The 27,131-nt window shown below is 37.6% G+C and overlaps 3 protein-coding genes and 1 pseudogene across 5 annotated transcripts; all 4 read left to right on the forward strand.

The window, feature by feature from the left end:
• The first annotated feature begins 1,417 nt into the window (after nucleotides 1–1,417).
• On the forward strand, nucleotides 1,418–4,539 carry LOC110745099 (putative disease resistance RPP13-like protein 1). The gene is given in 3 exon segments (XM_088248365.1): nucleotides 1,418–2,963; nucleotides 2,966–4,354; nucleotides 4,356–4,539. Coding segments are annotated over 3 exon segments (2,883 nt in total). The 5' UTR covers nucleotides 1,418–1,514; the 3' UTR covers nucleotides 4,401–4,539.
• Nucleotides 4,540–10,680: 6,141 nt separating this feature from the next.
• Nucleotides 10,681–13,330, forward strand: LOC110768703 (uncharacterized). 2 transcript variants are annotated; one of them, XM_088249709.1, is made up of 4 exons: nucleotides 10,681–10,885; nucleotides 11,011–11,344; nucleotides 12,609–12,770; nucleotides 13,139–13,330. In XM_088249709.1, exons 1-2 carry the CDS (start codon nucleotides 10,798–10,800, stop codon nucleotides 11,316–11,318), a joined length of 396 nt encoding a protein of 131 aa, XP_088105835.1. In that variant the 5' UTR covers nucleotides 10,681–10,797; the 3' UTR covers nucleotides 11,319–11,344; nucleotides 12,609–12,770; nucleotides 13,139–13,330. The 2 variants fall into 2 exon arrangements, with proteins under 2 accessions (XP_088105835.1, XP_088105836.1); XM_088249710.1 differs by having other exon boundaries at nucleotides 11,053–11,344.
• Nucleotides 13,331–14,029: 699 nt separating this feature from the next.
• Nucleotides 14,030–26,896, forward strand: LOC110744976 (cysteine proteinase inhibitor-like; annotated as a pseudogene). Its single transcript, XR_015833695.1, has 3 exons — nucleotides 14,030–14,145; nucleotides 26,256–26,420; nucleotides 26,513–26,896. The product of XR_015833695.1 is annotated as a cysteine proteinase inhibitor-like (transcript).
• LOC110748942 (putative disease resistance RPP13-like protein 1) lies at nucleotides 18,835–24,118 on the forward strand. Its single transcript, XM_088247885.1, has 2 exons — nucleotides 18,835–22,620; nucleotides 23,784–24,118. The coding sequence occupies exon 1, from the start codon at nucleotides 18,950–18,952 to the stop codon at nucleotides 22,571–22,573; it is 3,624 nt and encodes a 1,207-aa protein (XP_088104011.1). The 5' UTR covers nucleotides 18,835–18,949; the 3' UTR covers nucleotides 22,574–22,620; nucleotides 23,784–24,118.
• Nucleotides 26,897–27,131: the final 235 nt, after the last annotated feature.

Genomic DNA, 27,131 nt, shown 5'->3' on the forward strand with positions numbered 1-27,131 from the left:
TCAAACATTTCAGTCTTTTTCGACGTATGAGTTCCCACCACAATGACCGCCCTACTCAATCGCTCTATTAACACAATGACCAACCTACTCAATCACTTTTGATAAAGTTCATAAAATTAAAAGCTTTATTTACCAAAAATCTCCTGACAGATGCGAACTTTTCTTTTTATAATTCATGCTCCTCAATAATGGATGACAGCTTTATGAATTATGATAAGAGGAATGCTATTCACAATCGCTTTTGATCGATTGTCAAAGGACTTGCTATACACGTGTACACGTTCTCATGCCTTCCCAAAAAAAAATGATTTTTTCTCTTTCTTCTCTCGGTTGCCTCCCTCTCTCTCTCCCTTTCTGTTTTTAATTAGTTTTTCTCTCTCTCTCTCTCCCTCTTTTTTCTCTCCGCCTGTCTCCATCTCTTTTTCCATCGCTCTCCCTCTTCTTCTCTCTGTTGCCTCCCTCCTCCTGCTTCTTCTATTCTCTCTCTCCCTCTCTTCTTCTCTCCGCCTGTCTCCATCTCCCTTCTTTCTTTTTTTTCCATCGCTCTCCCTCTCTTCTCTCCTCCTCCTGCTTCTTCTACTTCTTATTTTCTTTTTCCCCTCCGTCTTCTTCTCCGTGTCTGTCTCCATCGATGGGTTGTAAAAACCCAAACTTTTTGTAACACAAAAACAAAAACCCCAAGCTTTAAAAACCCAAACTTCTTCCTCTCTGTGTCTGTCTTCCCCCAAATCACAGTTCTCTCCCTCAGATTTCTTAACTTTCTTCTCCTTTTTTGTGTTCATTTGATGGGTAATGATTAAATCAACAGGAGAGAAACGCAGCAATTGTGGGAATCAGAAACACAAAAACTCAAGGAGAGAAACCCAGAAATTTGCAGCGTCATAGAGAAAAGGAGAGAAACACAGAAATTTTTTTGGAGAAACGAAGGGAAAAAACAAGACTAATAGGAAGAAGGAGAGAGAAAAGGAAGACTATAATTTTTTTGTGTTTAGTTGTTGTCTGGGCTTAGCCCCCGTTTGTTAAGAAGTAGAAGAAGCAGGAGGAGGGAGGCAACAGAGAGAAGAAGAGGGAGAGCGATGGAAAAAGAGATGGAGACAGGCGGAGAGAAAAAAGAGGGAGAGAGAGAGAGAAAAACTAATTAAAAACATAAAGGGAGAGAGAGAGAGGGAGGCAACCGAGAGAAGAAAGAGAAAAAATCATTTTTTTTTTGGGAAGGCATGAGAACGTGTACACGTGTATAGCAAATCCTTTGACAATGCGATTGTGAATAGCATTCCTCTTATGATAAGCCTAACCGTGTGGGTTCCCCCACGTTACAAAAGCATTTGTTGTTTTTTTTTCGGGTTATAACAAAAGTCCAAAAGTTTATGATGAGTCTAACCGTGTGGTTCCCCACAATACAAAGGCACTTGTCTTTTTGCAATAATATTCAACTTCTCAACAGCCAAATCCTTTGCTGCAAAACTTGCTTCAAATCTTAACTCAAGTCCAAATCCTTTGCAAAGAATCGAAACATGGCTTTGGTTGGAGAGGCTATTCTCTCTGCCTCCGTGCAGGTGCTGTTTGACAAGATTGGTTCCAGCGAGTTCGTGGACTTGTTCCGGAGAAAGAAACTGGACGAGTCGCTTGTGAATAAACTGGAGATAACGTTGTTGGGCCTTAATGCGGTGCTTAATGACGCTGAGGAGAAGCAATTCCTGAACAGCTACGTGAAAGAGTGGCTTGATAAGCTTCAAGATGCTGTCTTTGATGCCGATGACCTTCTGGATGAGATCAATGCTGAAGTTTTGCGATGCAAGGTGGAAGCTGAATTTCAAACCGTCACAAATAAGGTGTGGAACTTCCTCCCTACTTTTCTTGATCATAATTATCAAGGCATGAATGGTAGGATTCAAGAGTTGCTTGAAAGATTAGAACACCTAGCAAAACAAAAGGATGTGCTTGGCCTGAGAGAAGGTGTTGTTGGGGGAAAGGTTGCTCAAAGAACTCCAACAACTTCCTTGGTTGATGAATCTTGTGTGTATGGTAGGGATGGAGATAAAGAAAAGCTCATGAAACTGTTGTTATCTGATGATGCAAGCGACAAGGATGTCTCCGTCATCACCATAGTGGGAATGGGCGGCATTGGCAAGACAACCCTCGCTCAGCTCCTTTATAATGATGACAAAGTGAAAGAGCATTTTAATCTTAGAACCTGGGCGTATGTTTCGGAAGCTTTTGATGTTACTAGGGTAACTAAGACCCTACTTGAGTCAGTCAGTTCAAAAGCTTACGATAATAAAGACCTGAGTTTTCTTCAAGTTGAGCTAGGACAACAAATAAAGGGCAAGAAATTTCTGTTTGTGTTGGATGATCTTTGGCATGAGAATTATCAGGATTTGAGTCTCTTGCAACGTCCTTTTGCATCCGGGGCAAGGGGAAGTTGGGTCATCGTGACAACACGTAACGAAAGTGTTGCAGGTCGCATGCGCACCGTTCCGATTCACTTTTTGGAACAGCTGTCCGATGAGGATTGCTGGTTGTTACTTTCAAATCACGCCTTTGAAAATGGAAACTTGAGTGCACATCCACACCTGCAAGAAGTTGGTAAGAAAATTGCCCTGAAGTGCAATGGTTTACCTTTAGCTGCAGAAACACTTGGAGGCCTCTTGCGTTTCAACACAAATTATGAGGAATGGAATAGCATACTAAATAGCAATATTTGGGAGTTGCCTCCTGAAAAATGTAATACAATTCCAGCTCTAAGATTGAGTTACCATTATCTCCCAACTCATTTAAAACGATGTTTTGCTTATTGCTCAATTTTTCCGAAGGGCTATGAATTCCAAAAGGAAGATATAGTTCTACTGTGGGTGGCAGAAAGTTTAATTCCACAAGCTGAGAGTGAGAAAAGAATGGAAGAGCTCACTAAGAAATACTTTGATGACTTATTGTCACGATCATTTTTTCAAAGATCAAGAAATGAGAAAAGTTCACAATGCATGATCTCATCAATGACTTAGCCATGTCTGTGTCAAGGGAATCCTGTTTGAGATGGGAAGGGGGCGAATCACATGAAGTTTTGAAAAGAGTTCGGCATTTGTCGTATGCTAGAGGGCAATTTGATTGTGCTGCGAAATTTGAGCCATTATATGAGGTTAAGCATTTGCGAACCTTCCTACCTCTAAGAAGAGAATGGCATCAGAATTATGTAAGTAAAAGGGTTTTACATGAGTTAGTGCCATCTCTATTATGTTTACGGATGCTAAGATTGTCAAAATATGATAATATAGTTGAGTTACCCAATTCTATTGGTAACCTCATTCATTTGCGCTACTTGGATCTCTCTAAAACCGCAATCAAGAGGTTACCTTCCACAGTTTGCACTCTCTACAGTCTACAAACATTACTATTATCATATTGTTCCTCTCTAATTGAATTGCCTACAGACATGAGGAAATTGATTAACTTGAGGCATCTTGATTGTAGTGGAACACGAATTGAAGAGATGCCGGTGCAAATGGGTAGACTAAAAAGTTTGAGAACATTGACTACTTTTGTTGTGGGGAAATCTAATGGGTCGCCTATTGGTGAATTGGGGGAGTTGTCCCATCTTGGAGGAAGAATTTCAATTTTGAAGCTTAATAATGTGGTTGATGGTAGGGATGCCTTGCAAGCTAATTTGAAGAACAAAAAAGATCTCAAGGAGTTAGAGTTGGCATGGGGCTCCGAAGATGCCGATCATTCCGAAAAGGTGAGAGATGTACTTGACAAGCTCCAACCTTGCATGAATTTGGAGAAATTGACCATCAAACGTTATGGCGGGACCAGCTTCCCAAACTGGTTGGGAGACTCTGTCTTCAATAAAATAAAAGTTATGCGCCTCGAAGGCTGTCATTATTGCTTCGAGTTACCACCGCTTGGACAGCTACCTGCTCTTAAGGAGCTCTTCATATGTAAGATGAAATTTCTTAGGACGTTAGGTCCTAAGTTGTATGGTCAGCCATTTCAGCCATTTCAATCGCTGGAGAAGCTGGAGTTTACGGAGATGGCAGAGTGGGAGGAATGGGTACCAAGTGGGAGTGGAGGTCCAGACTTTCCTCGTCTCCAGGAGCTAATTCTAGAAATGTGTCCGAAACTGAGAGGAAGCTTGCCTTGTGATCTCCCTTGCTTGAAGAAGCTTAGCGTGGAAGGGTGTGGAGTTTTACATGATCAAAGAGTCACTGCTACTACTAGTACTAGTACCAATCTCAACTACAATTCTCTTCAAGAATTGGAAATAGAAGATGGATGCCAAACAGGTCTGTTATCTTTACTAGAGACAAAACTCCTGTCCAACATCAGTCGTCTTCAAAGTTTGACTCTCTTGAATTGTCCAACCCTGTCGTCGTTCCCTGAAGATGGCCTACCCACTTCGTTGACTTCACTTGGTATATACAGTTGTAGGAGATTAAAATTCCTACCTCATGAGATGTTGGCCAAATTAACATCGCTCGACTATTTGAGTATAAATGATAGCTGTGATTCAATGAGGTCCTTCCCCTTGGGCCTTTTTCCCAAATTGACGAGACTTATTATTGGCAATTGTGAGAATCTGGAATCGCTTTGCTTGATTGAAGAAGAAGGAGCGGTTGAGAATCTCAGTCATCTCAATCACTTGAGTATCTTTGACTGTTCAAATCTGGTGTGTTTTCCACTGGGAGGATTGCCCACTCCCAACCTGACTCAATTGGAGCTCAGCAGTTGCGGTAAGTTAAAGTCATTACCTGAACGCATTCACACCCTCACAGCCCTTCAATATTTGGATATAAGAAATCTTCCAAATCTGGAGTCAATTGCAGAAGATGGAGGTTTGCCTCCCAACCTCCAACATTTTCCTATTGAGAATTGTGAGAGACTGAGGGCTTCATCTTCATCAGTGGTAGATTGCTCTAACTGGGCTTTGCAAGCACTTGTCTCCCTTAAATACCTTAAAATTGGTGGCAGGGGAAGTGATGAAATCTTGGAGACGTTGCTCAAGCAACAGCTGCTCCCTACCACTCTTCACTATCTCCGCATTGAGAAACTTTCAACTCTGAAATCTTTGGATGGAAAGGGACTTGCACACCTTACTTCTCTTCAAGAGCTATATATTTATGACTGTCCGAGTCTCCAATTCCTGCCAGAAGAGGCACTTCAACACCTCACTTCTCTTCAAACTCTAGCTATTGGTGGGTGTGACAGTATTCAATTCCTGCCAGAAGAGGGTCTGCCGCCATCTCTTTCTTATCTGAGCATCTCCAATTGCTCTGCCCTGAAGAAAAGGTATGATAATAAGACGGGACAAGATTGGGCCAAGATTTCTCACATTCCTTGCATCACGATAGACGAAGAAGTGATCATATGATTTGAGCTCTCTCTCACATAGAGACAAACAAACTCAGGTCAGCTATCTACTTCAAATAACCGCTTTAACTGCTTATCCTTCTAATGGAAGTATGTACTTCAAATAACCGCTTTAACTGCTTTTCCAGAAAAACACACAAAAACTCAATCATTCATCAATTACAAAATTTTCTTAGTGAATTTCTCTGTTTTTAGATTTGTTCATGTTATAAATGTTAGGATGTTTAATTTCTCTCCTTTTCTCTGTATTAAATTGTCATAGTGCTACTGTATTTAAATTTCGTTCATGTATTGTTAGGATGTTTAATGTCTGTTTTGAGTTTCTGTTAACTTGTCCCCTGTTTTGTAATGTTTCTTTTTTCCTTCTAATGGAAGTATGTGTCATATCAAAAAGAAAAAGTTTTGATCCATACTTATTGCTTATTTTGAACTGAAAAAGCCTACTTTTGACATAGGCACAATGGCACAAAACTTGCATTCGTACTTCCGTCCCAATTGGAATGCCGTCTCATCTTCTGTATGATTATGCATATGATTGTGTATATGATTGCATTCGTACTTTTGACATAGGTCCAGCTGCTGCTTCATTACCTAGTAGCTTTATCTATATGATTGTGTAGATATATGCATATAATATCTCATCTGCAAATGAATTTTTTTTTCCGTCCCACAAATCATTCCTTCAGCTACAAAGTTCTAATTGATGAGACTTGAAATGTTGGATGTGCACTTGCAGACTTGAGAAACTTTCCCATGTTTGGAGGTCAAAGCAACTTGTGTAGGCAACCATGCCCGAGGAGAGTTTACCATTGTATATGGATTTTTGTTTTTCTACAAACAAATTGCGGCAAAGAAGGGGAAGGAAATGTTCTCAAGGTGGAGCTCTAGCAAGAGACCAGCATTTGGACAATGTGGTAAACGGATCTCAATCAAACATAACAATCATCACTGTCCATTCATGATTAGGTAATCTTTCATCATAAAATTCCTTTCCCTACGTAATAACTTGAAAACGCCATTTATGAGTAAACGTCATTTATGAGTTTCCTTTGAGATGGATGAAAATGCGTACATATGTATGAATAACCTGCGAGAGCTCAAGTTCTAGGACAGACGACGTTGAGGAAACTCCATGCTTGGCTGCAAATATCACTGTTTAGGTCTTGAACAATGCTATGATTTTCCTCCGGTTAGGGAATCACATAACTTCTGCAATGAATATTAATGCTGCACACTTTATTAATGACTTTTTTATTTAGACGAAACATTTTTTATTGAAAAAAGGTAGTAAAATACCACAGAAGTGAACAAGTACTCGTCCACCACAGAACAGGAACTATAAGAGCTTTAACAAAGAAATTATCATTGAGCTGACTTCCATCCCTAAATTGTGATTAAACCAATGCTCAAGGTGAAGAAGATAGGAACCCCTATTCGGAATCTCTTCCATCCCCAACCCCTTATAATTGTCGAAAACCCTCCTATTCCTCCCCTTCTGATGTTAGCCAACTCACTCCAGCCTTCCTGAATAATACATACCACAAATTTGAGATACCGGGTAGTAAACAAACAATTGGTCTGCACTCTCCATTTTCATCTTACACAAAATGAACCAACTTGGAGAACTATAGGAATTAGGTCTCCTTTACGCAGCAAATCACACGTATTCACTTAATTGGTCTGCCCTCTCCCTGATTTATTTTGCTTCCCCATTGTCGTAATAGATAACATCCATGCCTTCTCATCTGATTTACTCATTTGCCAGAATGGGAGGAATGAAGAACAGAAGGCCGGTGTCCAGATTTTCCTCATCTCAAGGAGCTGACTTTAGACGAGTGTGGGGTTCTACATGATGAAAGGGCCACTACTACTCGTGACATGGACTACTTATCTCTTGAAGAATTAGAAATATACAATGGATGCCCAGGTCTGTTCTCGTTACTAGAGACAAAGTTCCTGTTCGTGTTCCTATTTGATACGATGCCATTTCCAATTCAAAAACTTTTCAGGTAGGTTAAGAAAGTATTACACAGCTAGATGTTTATAATTCAAATTCAAAACAAAGCACAATTGGATTCACATAATCTACCTAATTTCCGTGCCAGTGATTATTTCTAACAAGCAACTGAACCTTTGCAGAAGATCTGATGCTTCATTATAACATTTGATAATTGAATATGCATCTTTCAGTGTCGTCCCCGTCACTGTTTCCCTTTTAAGTTTTTAGCGTATCAATTAGTCTATTTTCTTGTACATACTTGTTGGTTGGAAATTAGTTTGTTCATATTCTAAGATGAATCTAACGATCCAATTCTCAATGTCTTGAACTTAGGAGTATCTTGTTGACCTGAGATATGCATGAAAATGGAAAGCAATTGAGTTGAAATCCTCACTGGCTTTTCAAAATCTGATGAGGAACAAAAGTATGAGAAAACACGTGAAGGTAAAATTCTGTTGATCCTTTTCTGTGCCTTTCACTTCCGAAAGGTTTGCTTGTTGCAATTATTTGAACTACAGTTCCATTTCATTAGAATTGTTTTCTTTGTTGTATCTCTAGATCTCTGCGTAAGATTCCCAATGGGAACTACCCCAACCCCGACGACAAGCTAAATCTTTCAAGCACTGCATGCTCTTTTAAGGTAGAATGAATGACCTTATCATCTTCCAACAAACTCAAGAAATGCATACTCTGATGAGTTGAAGTTGAAGATTTCGAGAAGGAATGAAAGCTGTAGCAGAAAACATAGGGCTGAGATCTCTCCAAGGTATTGCTCCACTCTCTCACAATCTCTGTTCCTTGTATTATGAAGCTTACAAGATTACTAATTACTGACCATCATCACATGATCTTGCAGGTGATTGTGGGGAGGTTTGCCAATTGACCTTAGTGAAATCAAAAAACAAATGTAAGTTTGCTTTTATATATTTGAAAGTTGGCACCTTTGTTTATATTCTTAGCACTAGACCGTTGCTCGGAACGACCCCCACACAAACAACACCCAAAAATAGAAAAAAAAAACAATCTCATAGTTATCATAATAATATGCTTTTGTATTAGCTCTTTGATCGGAGCTATCTTGTCCTGCAGATAGTTCATTTGTGTTTGGAGGGGCGGTCTTCATCTGATCTGACCACATGGAAAAGCTCTCTTTGTGTTGACGAAGAATTCTTCATCTCAAACTGATGTTAAACCTGGGGGGCACGTCCTCGTTTGGTTTTCTTGCAAGAAAACTTTATCGGATGATGATGAAGTTGTTGAAAGTTACTTTCTATGTAATGCCATATGCAGCCAGTTTGTTGGCCTTTGTCTACGAATCCTTCAAATACAGCCATGGATTGTGCACTTAAACCTGTTAAAGCTCGTATTGTTGAAGTTCAATTTCCTCTTGTCCCGCATTGAAAGATTATAGCTTTGTCTATGAATACTTCAAGGACAGCCAGTTTGATACTGATTGTTGTTTCCAACAAAAGCTTTGTCTCTGCACATTATAGCTTATTCGTCGAATGTTACATATACCCAATGTTTCCATACATTTCAAGAATTTTGACATGCGAACGGTCATTGAAGTTCAATATGAAATCTTCTGAGGTTGTCTATGCTATGGGATGAGCTGCTCATGTTACCATTATTTCTATGTTCTGTTACCATTATTCCCTTCTCTTCCTTGCTTCCAAGACAAGCATAATAGTGGCCTCCACTTAAGCAAATTAGAAGACACTTTGGAGTTGGGAAATTAAAAGTAGAATGCTACATGCACAACTGATAATAACATCTCTCTTAAAAATTTTGAGCGTTAACAAGTAAATGAACATGCACTCACATTTTATTTGCATTGTTGTGCATGGAACTAAATTGACACTGATTTTATTTTATACCTTCTCTTTCTTATTTCCATGAGTTAATGCATGTTTTGCTTGCTAACGCTCAACAATTTTAAGACAAATGCTATATGATTATACCAAAGTTTTAATTTGTAGAAATGTTACCTGAACTTATACCACAGTTTCAATTTGTCACCTTAAAGAAAAATTTTAGAGAAATGTTACCTTAATATTTCAAAATCCATGATTTGTCGTCTGACTTTAACACCATCCAATTTTCTATATATTTAAAGGGTATTTTAAACATGGAAAATTCATTATAACAAAAATTGTATATCTTTTAAACAATTAAAATTGAAAAAAATAAATAAATCGCCTTCCCCCATCCCCTGTGTGCCACCGGCAACTCCAACTGACCTTGCCCACCTTGAAATCCATTCCCCCTTCCCTCTACCCTCTCCTCCTTCTCTCTCTACTATGGCACACCTACCTTTTACACACAAATTCCCCCAGCCCACCCAAACTGAGTCCACCTTCTTCTTCTTTTTTCTTTTTAAAAATTTTAGACATGCTCAATGAACACTACAAAAAAATTTGGACATGCTCAGAGAGAGAGAGAGTGGAAGGAGAAAGAAAGAGACGGGAGAGGGAGGAGAGAGATGGAGAGACGGGGGAGGACAAAGAGAGAGAGACAAGAGAGGGAGGAGGTAGAGAGTGTGGAGACATTAAAAAAAAAACTATAAAACTATAAAATTAAATATTTTTATTTTATTTTTAACTAGCCTCTTCGTACGCTCTTCCGCACCTACGAGAGGCTTTTTTTCTTTAAATTTAAATTTATTTTAGAATTAAAAACAATAATGGGTAGTTGTGTTCCATAAAAAAATGATCCATTATCTGATTTTTCTTTTAATTTTAAATTTTTTTAATATGAAAAAGTGTGAATTTACCATATTATCCTTATTTAATTAATAATTTTAATTCTTGCATTAGCCAAGGGCATTTTCTGGTATTTTGAATGTTTCACCATTCTCTGCCTTTTGCTTTCTATATATAGATAATGGGGGTGTTTTTGAGTTTTTCTTGGGTTTGCGTTTTTAAATATGGGCCTACTAAATAGGTTTTTATGGCTTTGGACTTAAAATTTGTTTTTCAATTTATAAAATTAAATCCAGATAAGATACCAAACAGACCCTAAACATGTCATAAGTTTTTATTTTGTTCCGAACAAAAAGAGAGTTTTTTTTTCGTTGGTTTGGGTTTTTATTTTAGAAATTTAGTGAAATACCCATTCCTAGACATAAAACTATAAATATACCATATACCATTCATTATATATAAACACACCCAAAATGAACCCAAAAATCAACAATTGTATATTTTTTAATTTAATTAATAATATCAAATACCTTTATTACCCTTTTTAGCATTAAATTAGTTTTGGATCTCGTTTAGAATATATAGAATGCAGAGAACATTAAAATTCAACAAAACCACTCCCTGAGGTCTGAAGCCTCAAGCCCCTCTCCTCCTTCAAACCCACATCTCTCCTATGTTCTCTCCCTTCTTCCCTCTCTTTGCCTTCAAAGTAAACCAAACAGTCTCAGAGCCATGGACCAACACAAGACTGACGACAATCTCCGTTACGTCGGTGGCCTCACACGTGTTCTCGCCGCTGATGCCTCCATTTCTTTTGCAGGTTTGTTCCATCTGCTTCAATTCGTTATTTCCCTTTTGATTTTTGCTTAATTAACTTGAATTTCGACTTGATTTCAGTTTCTTCGTTGAATTTCGTGCTAATTTCTATTTTTTCGATATGAACAGAGCTAATGGTTAAGCTCACTGAGTTCTGTGGCTACTCTGTAGATTTGAGGTGTCAATTGCCGGATGAAGGTGTTCAGAACGCCGACGCTGATGGTGATTGCAAGAAGAAAGAAGATGAAGACGATTTCTCTTTCGCATGCTCAAACCCCGACGAATCGCCGATTTCCACCGACGATATATTCCAAAATGGCCAGATCCGTCTTGTGTTCTTGATTTTCAACCCGGATCTCTTGTTTGCAGATGCGACGACGATTTTTCCAGAGCCAGAGGGGTTGCCGCTTCCTCTTCCTCTCTGCGGCCGCCATTGAAGAAGCTCATCAGTGACGCCTCTGATGTACGTATTTTCACCGTTTATTCTTATGTTGATTGCTCATTTCAATATTTTCTAGTGTTTATTGTATGAATTGTTGTGTTTTTTGTTTGTGTTTGGCTTGTGAACATTTTAAATTCAACTACTTAGTTTGTATGGCTTAGGTTAGAGATTTGAACACGTTAACTTTTATGTTGTAGTTTATGATCGTTTCAACAACTTATTTTAAACATTAGCTTATTTGACCAAGCAATCTATTTTAATGAGTTATGTAAGCATGACATGACAAGTTGCTAGTGAGTTTGTTTCTTCACTTCAAGTGCGTATTAATTTGTGTGGAAGGAAGGTTTCAATTTTTCATGTTGAAGAATGACATGACAGAGATCAAAAAATTGGTAATGAGGTTGAGGACCTACCTATTGAAAAACATGCATTGCCTATTTGATTTGATTTTTCTCTTTTTCTCTATCTCTGGTTTAAATGTGGAAAATGGATTTTTTTTTAAAAACAATTTGTAGGTGTTCTTTGAATTTTAGTTTGCTATCTGGTGTTGGTTGATTTTGAATTGGTCATATGTGTTGGCAGAAAATTCATGCATTGCTGTCTCTCATCTGTAGTTGTTGTTCAGTTTAATCCCTGTAGGAGCTTGTACCCAAGTGTGTGAGGCTGGCTCACTTGTTTCATGTTTGATGTAGTAGCACTAGTCATTTTGATTTGGCTGTAAGATTTAGCTATAAGGAATTGCTTTCTGCGTTTTGAAACCAAACCAATTTCTCATTTGAAGCAATAAGTTTCTAGAATCTATTATACACATGAACTCATTTGATGACTGCAAAGACCTATATTAATTTCTTGGATGATCAAATTTACTATTTTCGGTATGAAATGCTTGCTAAATATGCATCTCTAACCCGAGTGTAGCACAATGCGCTGTGAGTTAACCCATAGAGATTACTATTGAATGAAAAACAAGATATCCTCTTTTTATTTTCCTCTATTGATCTACTATATGGAGTTTCTTTGCTTTTTCTGCCCTATAGATTTCTTAATTCAATTTAGAAAATCTATATTATTCTCTTATTGGTTCAGCATATATCTATTGAAATTTTGACTCGGGGAGTGAATGGTTTCATATTATCCCTGTAGATTGTAGTGAAATAGCAGACTATTCAAATTCTATATACTATTTCAGCTTATCAATTATGCGCTTTGGGCTTGTGATTGTTATCTGTGTTGTTCCAATTATTCTATTATGCTTAATTATTTTGTTCTTATTTCTTGTTGTCAGATTTGGTGAACATCCTTGGTACCATTGCAAGGTTTGGCACCAAGGAATTCATGGAAGCCTTGGCTGCTGGTGCTTCTCTTGTTGCAGATAAGGTCATTGTTACCACCAAGCACAATGATGATGAGCAGTATCTGTGGGAGCCACTCCGATTCAATATTTATGGTATGTGGAGTAACGAAGGATCAATTAATTATGCAAATGAAATGATGTAGTTGATTTTGAGTGGTATGGAGTTGTAAACTTTTATCGTACCTATTATACAAATGAAATGATGTAGTTGTTAACTTCCAGTAAGTGGTATGAACAGTTGTGATACTGTTCATACCTTGCAACTGAGTTGATTTCTATGACATAGTATTAACAGTGTACTTTTATGAGATAGTATTAACAAATTTTTAGTAACAAAGCATGCTCTATATTTTGCTCTATATATAGCTATGCACTTGAAGTTTATGATATGTAGAATGTGATTTTTACTAGGAATATAGTTCTATGACATAGTATTAACAGTGTACTTTTTTTTCTTGTAGATGTTTTTCCTTTTGCCTTTGCGATTGTATCTGGTGAAACTGTAGACAATTGGAGGTGGTTTCTGCAAAGGATATCGGATGTCTTGCTAGGCTTTTTTGGGTTTTTTGTATGAAATAGTATTAACAATGTTTTTTGTATGAAATGGTATTAACAATGTTTTTCGTATGAAATGGTATTAACAATGTTTTTTGTATGAAATGGTATTAATAATGGTTTTTTGTATAAAATGGTATTAACAATGTTTTTTTTGAATGAAATGGTACTAACAATGTTTTTCTATGAAATGGTATTAACAATGTACTTCTATAGCATGGTATTAACAATGCACTTCTATAGCATGGTATTAACAATACACTTTTATGACATGGTATTAACAATGTACTTTTATGACATGGTATTAACAATGCACTTCTATGACATGGTTTGTGGAGGTTTGATGGAGAATGAAAGGTCGTGGGGACAAACCCTTGGTTTTCTGATTTTTTAATTTTTTAATTATTTTAAGTTTGGGTTTTTTCAAAAAAATTTGATATGGGCTCGTTGGGTTTGTTTTGGGTTTTTTTGGGAATTTTGTTTTGGGCTTGTTTTAAGTTAATCAATGGCAGAGATGTAATTTATAGGAACTTCAATACTAATTTCATATGTAGTAAATGCTTTTTGGATGTGTTTCTAAAGTGCATTCCATGTAGGGTTTTTTTATAATTTCAGCTCCTATTTTGGGTATATTACTAAAGCTCCCTTTTTATTTTTGTTTTTGTTTGCTTACAGACTACGCTTGAATTAAAGGAAAACAAAAATAGAAAAAGGAAAAGAAAAGCTTACCGACTAAGCAAAGATAGATAGATACTCAAAGCGACACGTGTATGACACGTATACAAAAGGACTCCGAGCAGCGAAAGAGATATATTCCCATCTGTCTTACAAAGTGTCAGACACCCAAACACAAAACAAAAGCAGATGAAATTGAAATCGAAATCTTCTTCTTCTTCCTCCTCCTTGTGTCTGTTTATGCAACTCATCCTCTTCCTCCTCTTACCTTTCCTCGCATTCTCCTAAATGAGTTATTACAGTTGTTTTAATTTATTAATCGGTTCATACTTGAGCATTTCTCTATCCCAACGGATACATACATTCTTGGCGGATTGGAGATCATCCTCCTTGGCAGATTGGAGGTCTCCGACTTGGCGCTTGAGCGTTTCTCTATTAGAACATGTTATTTAGTAAATGATCAACAACTTAATTATTAGAAATCTTTACAACATAATGTTAGTTGTTTGTAATTATATAAAAACAGCAACGAGCTAATGCTTTTCAATGTCCAAAAAAGACAAACAGAAAAAAGAGAAGGAAACGATCAATACTTATTTATAGATGATGTGATGTGACTCTTCTTATTTAAACGATGCTCCTCAATAATGCTCGTTTAAGGACAGAAAATTAACAGTGTCAAAGAAACCTTGTAGGGTCATCTGCCTTACAAAAGCATTTGGGTTCTTCTTGTTTTTTTTTTTTTTTTTTCTTGGGTAACAAAAGTATCTGGGAGTAATGATCTCAGTCGAAGACTCCAAGTTGTTTGCAATTGGACCTATAGTTCCATTTCACTAGAATTTTGCGTTATGTTGTATCCTTTCCCTGAACTCCAGACTCTCTGCGTATCATTCCCAATGAGAACTACCCCAACTTGACTCAATTTGGCTTTGTGTATTTTAAAATTTCAAGCTAACTGCAGCTTCTAATGGAAGCCCTTCTTTCACCTGTTAATTCTTAGCGAATAACTAACATCCAGAAGTCGAGTCATTTATAGCTTTGGTGTTGGCCCTCTAAGCAAACAGTATTCTGAAGGGTATAATGCACATATACACAAAATTGCAACACCCTTTATCCATCAAATCTTTCCAATTAACTAATTTTTGGTTCTCCTTTGAGTCTACTTGTCTCTGTCTTCCAAAAAAAAATATGGAAAGTATATGTATTCAGAACATGAAAAGGAAAAAATAAAATAGGGTACTTCTCTGCTTTGTTCATTTTGTTCTTCTTTTTATGCGTGATGCCATAAATCCAATGTCTTGTCTCCTTTACAAAGAGATTTGATAAAACAAAAATAAATAAATAAATAAATAAAAGTAAGCCAAAAATAATAAAACGAAAAAGAAATAAGCACCAATGACATTTCACAAATGTTCAATCAAATTGTGCACATTTTGCATTAGTAGATTTCAATAAAAAAGAGGCGGGAATGGGTGAGTTCAGTTTTCCTGTTGCCATTTCTCCTGTGCCCACCCTGTTACTTATCTAATTCTTTGACACATGTCATTCCACTTAACCCAAGTTGACAGTGTTAACTTTTAATTAAATTAAATAATAAAAACTAATAATTGAAGGAAAAAAAAGAGACCCATCGTAAATCTTCTAGGAAGGGAAAGCATCAGAGAAATCAAAATGTTTTCTGCAATGTTCATGAAGAAGCCAGACAAGGCAAATGCTCTAAAGCAGCTGCGAAGTCATGCGGCCATGTTTATGGCTTGAGTAAGAGATAACTTCTGGTTTTTTTTTTAAAAAAAAAACAAAAGAAAACCCAACATCGAACTCCCACCCACCCCCAATCCGTCATCAACCCCACCTTGCCGTCGCAGCCCCCTCTCCTCCTTGTCGTCGGAAAAGCCTCTTTTCTCTCTTTCTCCCCCTTCATTCTGGATCCAGATCTAGATTCTTCCCTTACTCTTCTAGCTTGTTCTTTGAAAGAGAGAAAGAGATCGAGAGGGAAGCAAGAAATCAAGGGAAAGAGAGAAACAAGAGGGAACAGAGGTAGACAAAAGGAATTTCCAGCGGCAAGGAGGAGAATTTTGGTGGCCGACTGGTTTGGGGTTGCTATGGATTGAGGATGGGTGCGAGATTGATCTTGGCTGTTTTTTACCCCTTCAATTATTAGTTTTTATTATTTAATTTATTTAAACTTAACATTGTTAACTTAAAGTTAAGTAAAAGGACACGTGTCAAAGAGTTAGATAGGTAACAGGTGGGCACAGGAGAAATGGTAACAGGAAAACTGAACTCGGAATGGGTAAGGGGGTTGGCAGCTACCACGATTTCATTGGATTGGGATAACGATGTGGATGGCTGATGCTGAATCGCCTGTGAGGGAAGTTTTTCTCCCTCTTGTGGAGAGAGACAAAAGTGTCAAAACCATGTGGGTCCCCGCATTACAAAAGCATTTGCTAATTGTCTCATTGGAAAAGCCTAAGTCAATGAAATGAGTTTTATTTATTTATTTATTTATTTTATAGTAAGAGCTTTCAAAACTTATGTATTGATGGACACATATATATATAGGGGGCGGATCCGTGGCACCATATTTTTGACACAAGTTTTGACACAAGTTTTAAACCCTTGGATTAGCCCACTATCAATGGATGTGATTAAACAAATTAATTATTTTATTCTTTAAATAAGCAATTATTGAAAATAAATTTTAATTGACTTTTGTATTTCCTCTCTCTTCATTTAATTAAGTTTTGATGGCTTATTGACACAAGGCACTTCTTCTTCTTCTCTTCTTCGTGCCTTCTCATTAACACCACCTCCCTTCTTCTTCTTTTTCTTGCTTTTTCAGTGACCCTGAAATCACAAACTAGCCATCCAATTTCAGCAAACCATTCCATCTAAATCACAAACTAGCAATTAATCCTTAGAGTTAAGATTTATATTGACAAATCATTGTTTTAATAATCTACACAACAAGTTGCAGAGTAGATCACATTAATGTAGCCAATTTGTGGGCGTTGGAGAGAAACTGGGTCTTTGTTTCTGTTCAATCAAAATTACTTCAGAGTTAGCGAAGTAACGCGCCTTAGTTTTCATTCTCTTTATTTCCTATTTGGCTCTTGCCCTTCGTCCCTCTGCATCTCTGTGTCTCTCTCTTCTTCTCCATTCATTCATCTCCCATCTACATCTTACAATTTCCCACCAATAATTATTACATTTTTTTTTAATAATGTTATATTTTAATCTATAGTATCGTACAATCTAGTTTCTTGCTTCTTCTTAATATTTTATTTTTATCACATAATAAATTTTTTAAATATTGGTTATGAAGATGTTGAATATAAAGTTAGAGCTAAAACATAGCATAGCATATGAGAAACTCGAAGAAAATCCAAATTAGTAGAGAAAATATGGAAGATTTCTTTGTTCCACAGACCATATAGAAGATGTCATTCGTAGAGAAGAGAAGATCGCAGGCGAATGATGAATGTAGAAGAAAGAGAGAGTAAAAAATGCAGAGGCAGCGAAGGAACAAAAGAATCTAGTAGGAAAGGGAAAGAACTAATTAAAGATAATTAATGAGATGAGAGAGAGAATGAATTCTTAATTAATATGGTATCACAATTTTAATCCCAACGAATAAATATAAATTGAAGAAAATTTATTGTTTTGAGAAATGAAAGTACATCTCAACCATTAAAAGTTTATAAATCTAAAGGTCTAAAACTTGTGTCAAAACTTGTGTCAAAAATATGGTGCCACGGATCCGCCCCCATATATATATATATATATATATATATATATATATGTATGTTGCATTATTAAATGGAAATTGTGTCATCACAAATGACCTTCCGTTGTTTGTTTATGTTATTCTTGGATTGCTTAAACTCTGGTTAAACAATAATTTGATTCTAATATAAAAAATGAGAGAAGGAAAGTATATATCAATGCTTGCTTAGCATAAACGCATCAAATAATATATTGATGGATGGTAGCTTTATGTTGAGTCTGTCGACCCCATCCTCATGTCGAGTTTGTTACACAAGCATTTGTTTTTTCGCTATATAATATAAGTATTTGGTTGTAATAATCTCACCCGAAGACTCCCAAGTCAAATGGAATTGAGAGTTATCTAATCTTAACACCCTTCAAAACTTGTTCCAAAATTGAACAAGAATTTCCAAAACGTACAATACTTGGTCCAAATCCTTTGCAAATAATTGAAACATGGCTGGAGCTTTTGAACATTTTAAAGATTCCATGTTTATTTTTTGGTTAAGCTTTTAGAGGTGGCATGTTATATGGTTAATCTAGAACAGTTAAGTTTGAGTCATGCAATATCAACACATAATTAATCTAAAAATGTACCAAATTATTTTTTTGCTACATTTTTGGTTTCATGTATGCTCATGAGTTACCATATACAAAAGATAAATAATAGAAGTAATTTCCTTTTGGTTATACACTACTTTGATAAATATTAAAAGATGATACGATGATAAAAGTCTTATGAAACAAGTCATTAAGCATATGTCAGCTCTACGGATTGAATAAACCCACGCCACCTACCTTATGTATTGAAATCTGTTAAAAGCCGTAGATTCACAAAGAGATCAACGGCATTCGAGTCTGTTCCACTTGCGGACCGTTGAATTGTCGTTGTCTTGTTGTCATCCTCCACTCTCCAATAGTCCAAACCAGAGTATTATTCCTTATGCCGTGTGGGTCCCAAGAGCCCACCTGCACAATTTGAATTAGTAAATGGTATTGACGAACCGTACCCATGTACGCAAAAAAAATTAATTACGCAAAAAAAAAAATCGAACACTGACAAGACAGCCAACCACGGTACTCGTTAAATACATAATATATAATTACAATCACAAAAGCTTTCATATTGCCTTACCTGTATTTCCAAGTTGTGCTAGCTGAGCTATCTGAGAGCAACATAAATCTTAACTCAAGTTCTCAACAGCCAAATCCTTTGCTGCATAACTTGCTTCAAATCTTAACTCAAGTCCAAATCCTTTGCTAAGAATCGAAACATGGCTTTGGTTGGAGAGGCTTTTCTCTCTGCTTCCGTGCAGGTGCTGTGCGACCAGATTGGTTCTCGTGAGTTCAGGGACTTGTTCGGGGGAAAGAAACTGGACGAGTCGCTTGTGAAGAAACTGAAGATAACGTTGTTGAGCCTCAATGCAGTGCTTAATGACGCGGAGGAGAAGCAGTTCACGAACACTTACGTCAAAGAGTGGCTTGATGAGCTTCAAGATGCTGTCTTTGATGCGGATGACCTTCTGGATGAGATCAATGCTGAGGTTCTGCGATGCAAGGGGGAAGCTGAATTTCAAACCGTCACAAATCAGGTGTTGAACTTCTTCTCTACTTCTCTTAATCCTTTTTATCAAGGCATGAATGGTAGGATTCAAGAGTTACTTGAAAGATTAGAACACCTAGCAAAACAAAAGGATGTGCTTGGCCTGAGAGAAGGTGTTGTTGGGGGAAAGGTTTCTCAAAGAACTCCAACAACTTCCTTGGTTGATGAATCTTGTGTGTATGGTAGAGATGGAGATAAAGAAAAGCTGATGAAACTGTTGTTATCTGATGATGCAAGCGACAAGGATGTCTCCGTCATCACCATAGTGGGAATGGGAGGCATTGGCAAGACAACCCTCGCACAGCTCCTTTATAATGATGACAAAGTGAAAGAGCATTTTAATCTTAGAACCTGGGCGTATGTTTCGGAAGCTTTTGATGTTACTAGGGTAACTAAGACCCTACTTGAGTCAGTAAGTTCAAAAGCTTACAATAATAAAGACCTGAGTTTTCTTCAAGTTGAGCTAGGACAACAACTAAAGGGCAAGAAATTTCTGTTTGTGTTGGATGACCTTTGGAATGAGAACTATGGTGATTTGAGTCTCCTACAACGTCCTTTTGCATCCGGAGCAAGGGGAAGTAGGGTTATTTGGGAGCTGCCTCCTGAAAAATGTAATACAATTCCAGCTCTAAGATTGAGTTACTACTATCTCCCAACTCATTTAAAACAATGCTTTTCTTATTGCTCAATTTTCCCAAAAGGCTATAAATTCAAAAAGGAATATTTAGTTCGACTTTGGGTGGCAGAAAGTTTAATTCCTCAAGGAGAGAGTGAAACAAGAATGGAAGAGCTCACTAAGAAATACTTTGATGGCTTATTGTCACGATCATTTTTTCAAAGATCAAGAAATGAGAAGTTCACAATGCATGATCTCATCAATGACTTAGCTATGTCTGTGGCTAGGGAATCCTATTTGAGATGGGAAGGGGGTGAATCACATGAAGTTTTGAAAAGAGTTCGGCATTTGTCGTATGCTAGAGGGAAATTTGATTGTGCTGCGAAATTTGAGCCATTATATGAGGTTAAGCATTTGCGAACCTTCCTACCTCTAAGAAGAGGATGGCATCGGTGTTATGTAAGTAAAAGGGTTTTACATGAGTTATTGCCATCTCTATTATGTTTACGGGTGCTAACGTTGTCAAAATATGGTAATATTGTTGAGTTACCCAATTCTATTGGTAACCTCATTCATTTGCGCTACTTGGATCTCTCTGAAACTGCAATCAAGAGGTTACCTTCCACAGTTTGCACTCTCTACAGTCTACAGACATTACTATTATCATATTGTTCCTCTCTAATTGAATTGCCTACAGACATGAGGAAATTGATTAACTTGAGGCATCTTGATTGTAGGGGAACACAAATTGAAGAGATGCCGGTGCAAATGGGTAGACTAAAAAGTTTGAGAACATTGACTACTTTTGTTGTGGGGAAATCTACTGGGTCGACTATTGGCGAATTGGGGGAGTTGTCCAATCTTGGAGGAGAACTTTCAATTTTGAAGCTTAATAATGTGGTTGATGGTAGGGATGCCTTGCAAGCTAATTTGAAGAACAAAAAAGATCTCAAGGAGTTATTGTTGGCATGGGGCTCCGAAGATGCCGATCATTCCGAAAAGGTGAGAGATGTACTTGACAAGCTCCAACCTTGCATGAATTTGGAGAAATTGACCGTCAAACTTTATGGCGGGACCAGCTTCCCAAACTGGTTGGGAGACTCTGCCTTCAATAAAATAAAAGTTATGCGCCTCGAAGGCTGTCATTATTGCTTCGAGTTGCCACCGCTTGGACAGCTACCTGCTCTTAAGGAGCTCTTCATATGTAAGATGAAATTTCTTAGGACGTTAGGTCCTGAGTTGTATGGTCAACCATTTCAGCCATTTCAATCGCTGGAGAGGCTGGAGTTTACGGAGATGGTAGAGTGGGAGGAATGGGTACCAAGTGGAAGTGGAGGTCCAGACTTTCCTCATCTCCAGGAGCTGATTCTTATAAAGTGTCCAAAGCTAAGAGGAAGCTTGCCTTGTGATCTGCCTTGCTTGAAGAAGCTTATGGTGGAAAGGTGTGGAGTTTTACATGATCACAGGGCCACTGCTGCTACTAGTACTAGTACCAATCTCAACTACAATTCTCTTCAAGAATTGAAAATAGAAGATGGATGCCAAACAGGTCTATTATCATTACTAGAGACAAAACTCCTGTCCCAACTTGACATTGGACGTTTTAATGACATACAATTCTTACCCAACATCAATCGTCTTCAAAGTTTGACTCTCTGGAATTGTCCAACCTTGTCGTCGTTCCCTGAAGATGGCCTACCCACTTCGTTGACTTCACTAGATATATGCATTTGTAGGAGATTAGAATTCCTACCTCATGAGATGTTGGCCAAATTAACATCGCTCAACTATTTGCGTATACAGAATAGCTGTGATTCAATGAGGTCCTTCCCCTTGGGCATTTTTCCCAAATTGACGACACTTATTATTGGCAATTGTGAGAATTTGGAATCGCTTTGCTTGATTGAAGAAGAAGGAGCGGTTGAGAATCTCAGCCATCTCAATAACTTAAATATCTTAGGCTGTCCAAATCTGGTGTGTTTTCCCCAGGGAGGATTGCCCACTCCCAACCTGACTCGATTGGAGCTCAGCAGATGCGATAAGTTAAAGTCATTACCTGAACGCATTCACACCCTCACAGCCCTTCAAGATTTGGATATAAGAGATCTTCCAAATCTGGAGTCAATTGCAGAAGATGGGGGTTTGCCTCCCGACCTCCGATATTTTAGCATTTATAATTGTGAGAGACTGAGGGCTTCGTCTTCATCAGTGGGAGACTACTGTAACTGGGGTTTGCAAGCACTTGTCTCCCTTGAACAATTTAGAATTCGTGGCAGGGGAAGTGATGAAATCTTGGAGACGTTGCTCAAGCAACAGCTGCTCCCTACCAGTCTTCACCATCTCTGTATCGATGGACTTTCAACTCTGAAATCTTTGGATGGAAAGGGACTTGCACACCTTACTGTTCTCCGAAGTCTATATATTTATAGTTGTAAGAGTCTGGAATTCCTTCCAGGAGAGGCACTTCAACACCTCACTTCTCTTCAAGAGCTATATATTTCTGACTGTCCGAGTCTCCAATTCCTGCCAGAAGAGGGTCTGCCGCCATCTCTTTCTTGTCTGAAGATCGTCAGATGTTTTGGCCTGGAGAAAAGGTATCAGAATAAGACGGGACAAGATCATTGGGACAGCATATCTCACATTCCTTGCATCCGGATAAATGATGAAGTCATCATATGATGATATGACCTCTCTCTCTCACGTAGAGACAAACAAACTCAGGTCAGGTATGTACTTCAAATAACCGCTTTAACTGCTTTTCTTCTAATTCAATACAAAAACTGAAATTCACTATCCAAATTAACCGAAATACACATTTTAAACTATTTTGAGCAACAGCTGCTCCCTCTCTGTCAATAATCGAATCTTCAGTTACTATTGAGCTCAATTTTGTTTTTGTGTTTTTTGTTCTCCATTAATATTTCATCTCATTTCTAATTGCATGCATTCCCAGCTTTTTGTGAATTACGTTGTCACTGCTGCTTACTGGTCTCATGCTATTATCTGATCAGAACCATTTTCCAGAAAAACACACAAAAACTCAATCATTCATCAATTACAAAATTTTCTTAGTGAAATATTCTCCTTTTCTCTGTTTTTAGATTTGTTCATGTTATAAATGTTAGGATATTTAATTTCTCTCCTTTTCTTTGTGTTTAAATTGTCATAGGATATTTAAATTTCGTTCATGTATTGTTAGGATGTTTAATCTCTGTTTTGAGGTTCTGTTAATGAAAGTATGTGTCTTATCAAAAAGAAAAAGTTCTGATCGATACTTATTGCTTATTTTGAACTGAAAAAGCCTACTTTTGACATAGGTACAATGACACAAAACTTGCATTCGTACTTCCGTCCCAATTGGAATGCCGTCTCATCTTCTGTATACTCTTGTAGTTCTGATCACAAAAATTGCTTGACAAATCGAAAGTCGCAATTAGATCTTTTTGTGGAAGATCTGGAGGTATACTTTCTAACACTTTTTTTTTTTGTTTAAATCTCAGAGAATCAATTTCTGAATGGTTCATGTTTTGACGTTTGTAAGATTGTTCTTCTATTTGTTTGTATACTGCCATGTACAAACATACCAATGGTTTTGTTCAACTGAAAAGATTGACATAGGAAATTTATTCAAGTAGTATAAAAACGTACATATGCCATCTTCTTTCATACAATTTTCGAAAAGTGTTCATTCATCCCATTCTTCTTCAAAAATTAATGGAGGAAGTTATATTAGTCGCATGGTTCAAAGGAGGCCCCATCTCCCTGGTCCAGCTGCTGCTTCATTACCTAGTAGCTTTATCTATATGATTGTGTAGATATGCATATAATATCTTATCTGCAATTTTTTTTTTTTTTTATGAGACTTGAAATGTTGGATGTGTACTTGCAGACTTGAGAAACTTACCCATGTTTGGAGGTCAAAGCAACTTGTGTAGGCAACCATGCCCGAGGAGAGTTTATCATTGTATATGGATTTTTGTTTTTCTACAAACAAATTGCGGCAAAGTGTTGAGAAGAAGACATGACATAATCATTAAGCAGACAACACAATATTCTAGTGCATGTACACAGAGCTGGACAAGCCGTAGTGTAGGTGTGGGACCAAGACAACTGCATGTGGTCTTGACTAGTGCAGAATATTCATCAGATTAGTGATATGTTATTTTATTCTTAAAGTCTCTACCCACATGCAGAATACTTGTATATAAATATAGTCAGCATCTTGTAAACTAAAGCAAGCAATGATAAACTAGTTTCTTCATGGTATCAAGTGCATAATTCGATCATATCTGCATTTTTTTTTCCTCGCTCCATCTCTCTCTCTTTCTCATTTTTCATGGCCTCTTCTAGCAGCGCTCCTGTTTCTTCTCCTGTGGGATCTCTCTTTACCCCAAATATTTCTACTCTTGTCTCTGTTAAGCTTACAGAGACCAACTACTTACTATGGGAAAGTCAAGTCAAGCCCTTTCTCCTTGGACAGAATTATTGGCAATTTATAGATGGCTCTCACCCTTGTCCTCCTCCTTTTCTCACGGCTTCAGCAACTTCTGCTACCTCAACAGAGTCCACAGTTTCCTCATCAGATACTACTACTCCTTCTCCACCCATTTCCCCCAATCCAGAGTATATTAAGTGGTTTCAAACGGATTAAACATTAGTCAGTATGTTACGGGCTACTCTCACTGAACCTATTCTTGCTCAAGTAGTCGGTCTGGACACCTCTCGTGCGATTTGGGAGTGTCTCCAACAACATTTCTCTCAACAATCTCTTGCCAATGCAACCCATCTCCGGTTCCAACTGTTTTCTATCAACAAGTGCTCCAAATATATTTCTGAGTATCTTTCACATGCCAAAAGTTTGGCCGATCAACTTGCTGCCATTAATGAACCAGTGACATCGACTGATCTTGTGACATCCGTACTCCGTGGACTTGGCCCTGATTATGCTATGTTGGTAACTGCTATCCTTAACTTTCCACCGTTACCTCCATTTTCTGATTTGCGGGCACGATTACTCTCATTTGAGTCTCAACAAGCATTCTCTACACTCACTACATCCCCTGCTCCTTCGCCCACTGCATTCTTTTCTTCTCATGGGCGTGGTTTGTCCTCCCGTGGACGTCGTGGTGTTCGCAGTGGTCGTGGTCGTTTTGGACAACTTCTTTTCCCTTCTAGCGGTACAACCCGTGCTTCCTACACTAATTATGATATTGGTTCTCACAGAGGCTCCCGCCATCAGGGTGGTTTCGTCCATCCACCCCACTAATTATGATATTTTGTTTCCAGATTTGTGCTTCTAATTTTTTCTTTTTCCTTTTGTTCGGGTTTTGTTGGCTAGTTCTTTTTTCTTACTGTGCATTTGTGTTTTTAGTTTATTTGTTTTATCTTTCAGTTTATTTTAATTTTATCTCATTTTTTCTTGTTTTTTTGAATTTGTGTTTGTTGTGCAAGTTTCTGACGTTGTCCACTAGATTGAAGGGATGCTCAAACTTCCTCTTATTTTTTCTCCTTTTTTTTTCCCATTGAGTGTTCAGGCGCGAGTCTCTTTTTGGATGAGATCCAAGGGTGTCCACCTCCGACAGTAGTGACTAATCCCTTTCGCCGCGGGAGCTCTCCAAAGGAGGTAAACAGCTGGCCACGAAATGCGCTCCATTTCCATGGGCGGGGATCGAACCCCCAACCACATGGTTAAGGAATGAGGTGAGCTACCACCACACCACATCTCATGGTTGTTTTCAGTGCTATTTTATGTACACTCTTATAGTACTTATTATTGTAATAAAGCATCTATTCCAAAAAAACAAAAAACAAAACAAAAAGAGTTTTTTTTTTGGGAGATTTACTATTATACCCAATATAAGAGCCCAAATTATAAATAAAAAAAAACCCTATATGAAATGGACTTTAGAAACACACTCAAAGCTCATTTACAACATAACAAAAGAGCTTTTAACTTGTTTTAAATTACAAAACTGCCATTGATTTCTTAAAACAAACTCAATCCCAAAATACTTAATAAGGCATCAAAGTAATTTAATAATCAAAATTAAATTCAATATGGTCAACTTTCATTTTTTGGATTTTTTTTGGGTTTGTTTATAGAAATTAAATGGTGTAGGGTTTATTTATAATTTTAGAGCTAAGAATGGGTATTTCACTAAATATCTCTTCTTCTTTTTCGTTGGTTTGGGTTTTATTTATTTATTTTTATTTGCTAACGACTACTCAAAGATAAATACTCAAAGCGACACGTGTATGACACGTATACGAAAAGACTCCGAGCAGCGAAAGAAATAAGTTCCCATCTGTCCTACAAGTGTCCTACGAGTGTCTGTTTATGCAACTCAACCTCTTCGTCCTCTTACCTTTCCTCGCATTCTCATCCTTCGCAGAAGAATCAAATCCCTCCAACTCCAAAACATGGCCACTCTCGGCGGAGTCCACGAATCCCATGCCTCCCAGAACAGCCTCGAAACCGAATACCTCGCTCGCTCGCTTCGCCGTCCAAGACCACAACAACAAGGAGGTCTTTACTCTTTTTTGCCTTTTAATTTCTTCAATATATTGCTGGAATTTTAATTAATTAGATTATTAAGCAATTAATTGAAATTCTTGCAGCATGCTCTGCTTGAGTTTGTGAGGGTGGTGAAGGCGAAGGAGCAAGTGGTTGCTGGAACTGCACCATCTGACGATCGAGGCCATCGATGCCGGAAAGAAGAAGGTTTACGAAGCCAAAGTGTGGGTGAAGCCATGGATGGGCTTTAAGGAAGTGCAGGAGTTCAAGCACGCTGGTGAGTACGAGAAATTAATTTGCTGATATTCTAAGCAATATGGGCAATATATGGTCAGAAAATAGTCTTGCCTTGAATTATAGTCTTTGTTTCTTGAAATTATGTTGGTGCTTTCTGTTTATATCATTCCCCACTGGGGACTACCTGTCCAGAATTGAATTCATTTCCAGATCAAATATTTGTCCTCAATTCTACATTCATTTTAAATCTATATGATCCGAACTTGCTCGTGTGAGTCAGCATGAAAGTATAAATCATTGCTACATGTTTAGTCAAATTTCATTCAGTACTAAGGAGTACCAGTATCTGTCAACAACATGTACCATGTATATCCCATTATATTGGTTAATTAGTAAACAATTGATTAAATAAAAATCTCCTTAAGTTTCATTCCGGATTTGGATGTTTTTCTCATAGTCTCCTTCATCCTACTGTTTCATGGGAGC

Source organism: Prunus avium, chromosome 2, assembly GCF_965620075.1.
Source record: "Prunus avium chromosome 2, drPruAviu1.hap1.1, whole genome shotgun sequence".
NCBI lineage: Eukaryota > Viridiplantae > Streptophyta > Magnoliopsida > Rosales > Rosaceae > Prunus > Prunus avium.

Coding starts and splice junctions, on each gene's coding strand:
- LOC110748942 (XM_088247885.1), top strand. CDS start 18,950: ATGGCTTTGGTTGGAGAGGCTTTTCTCTCTGCTTCCGTGCAGGTGCTG.
- LOC110768703 (XM_088249709.1), top strand. CDS start 10,798: ATGGACCAACACAAGACTGACGACAATCTCCGTTACGTCGGTGGCCTC. Junction 10,886..11,010: donor TGCCTCCATTTCTTTTGCAG/GTTTGTTCCATC, acceptor CGATATGAACAG/AGCTAATGGTTAAGCTCACT.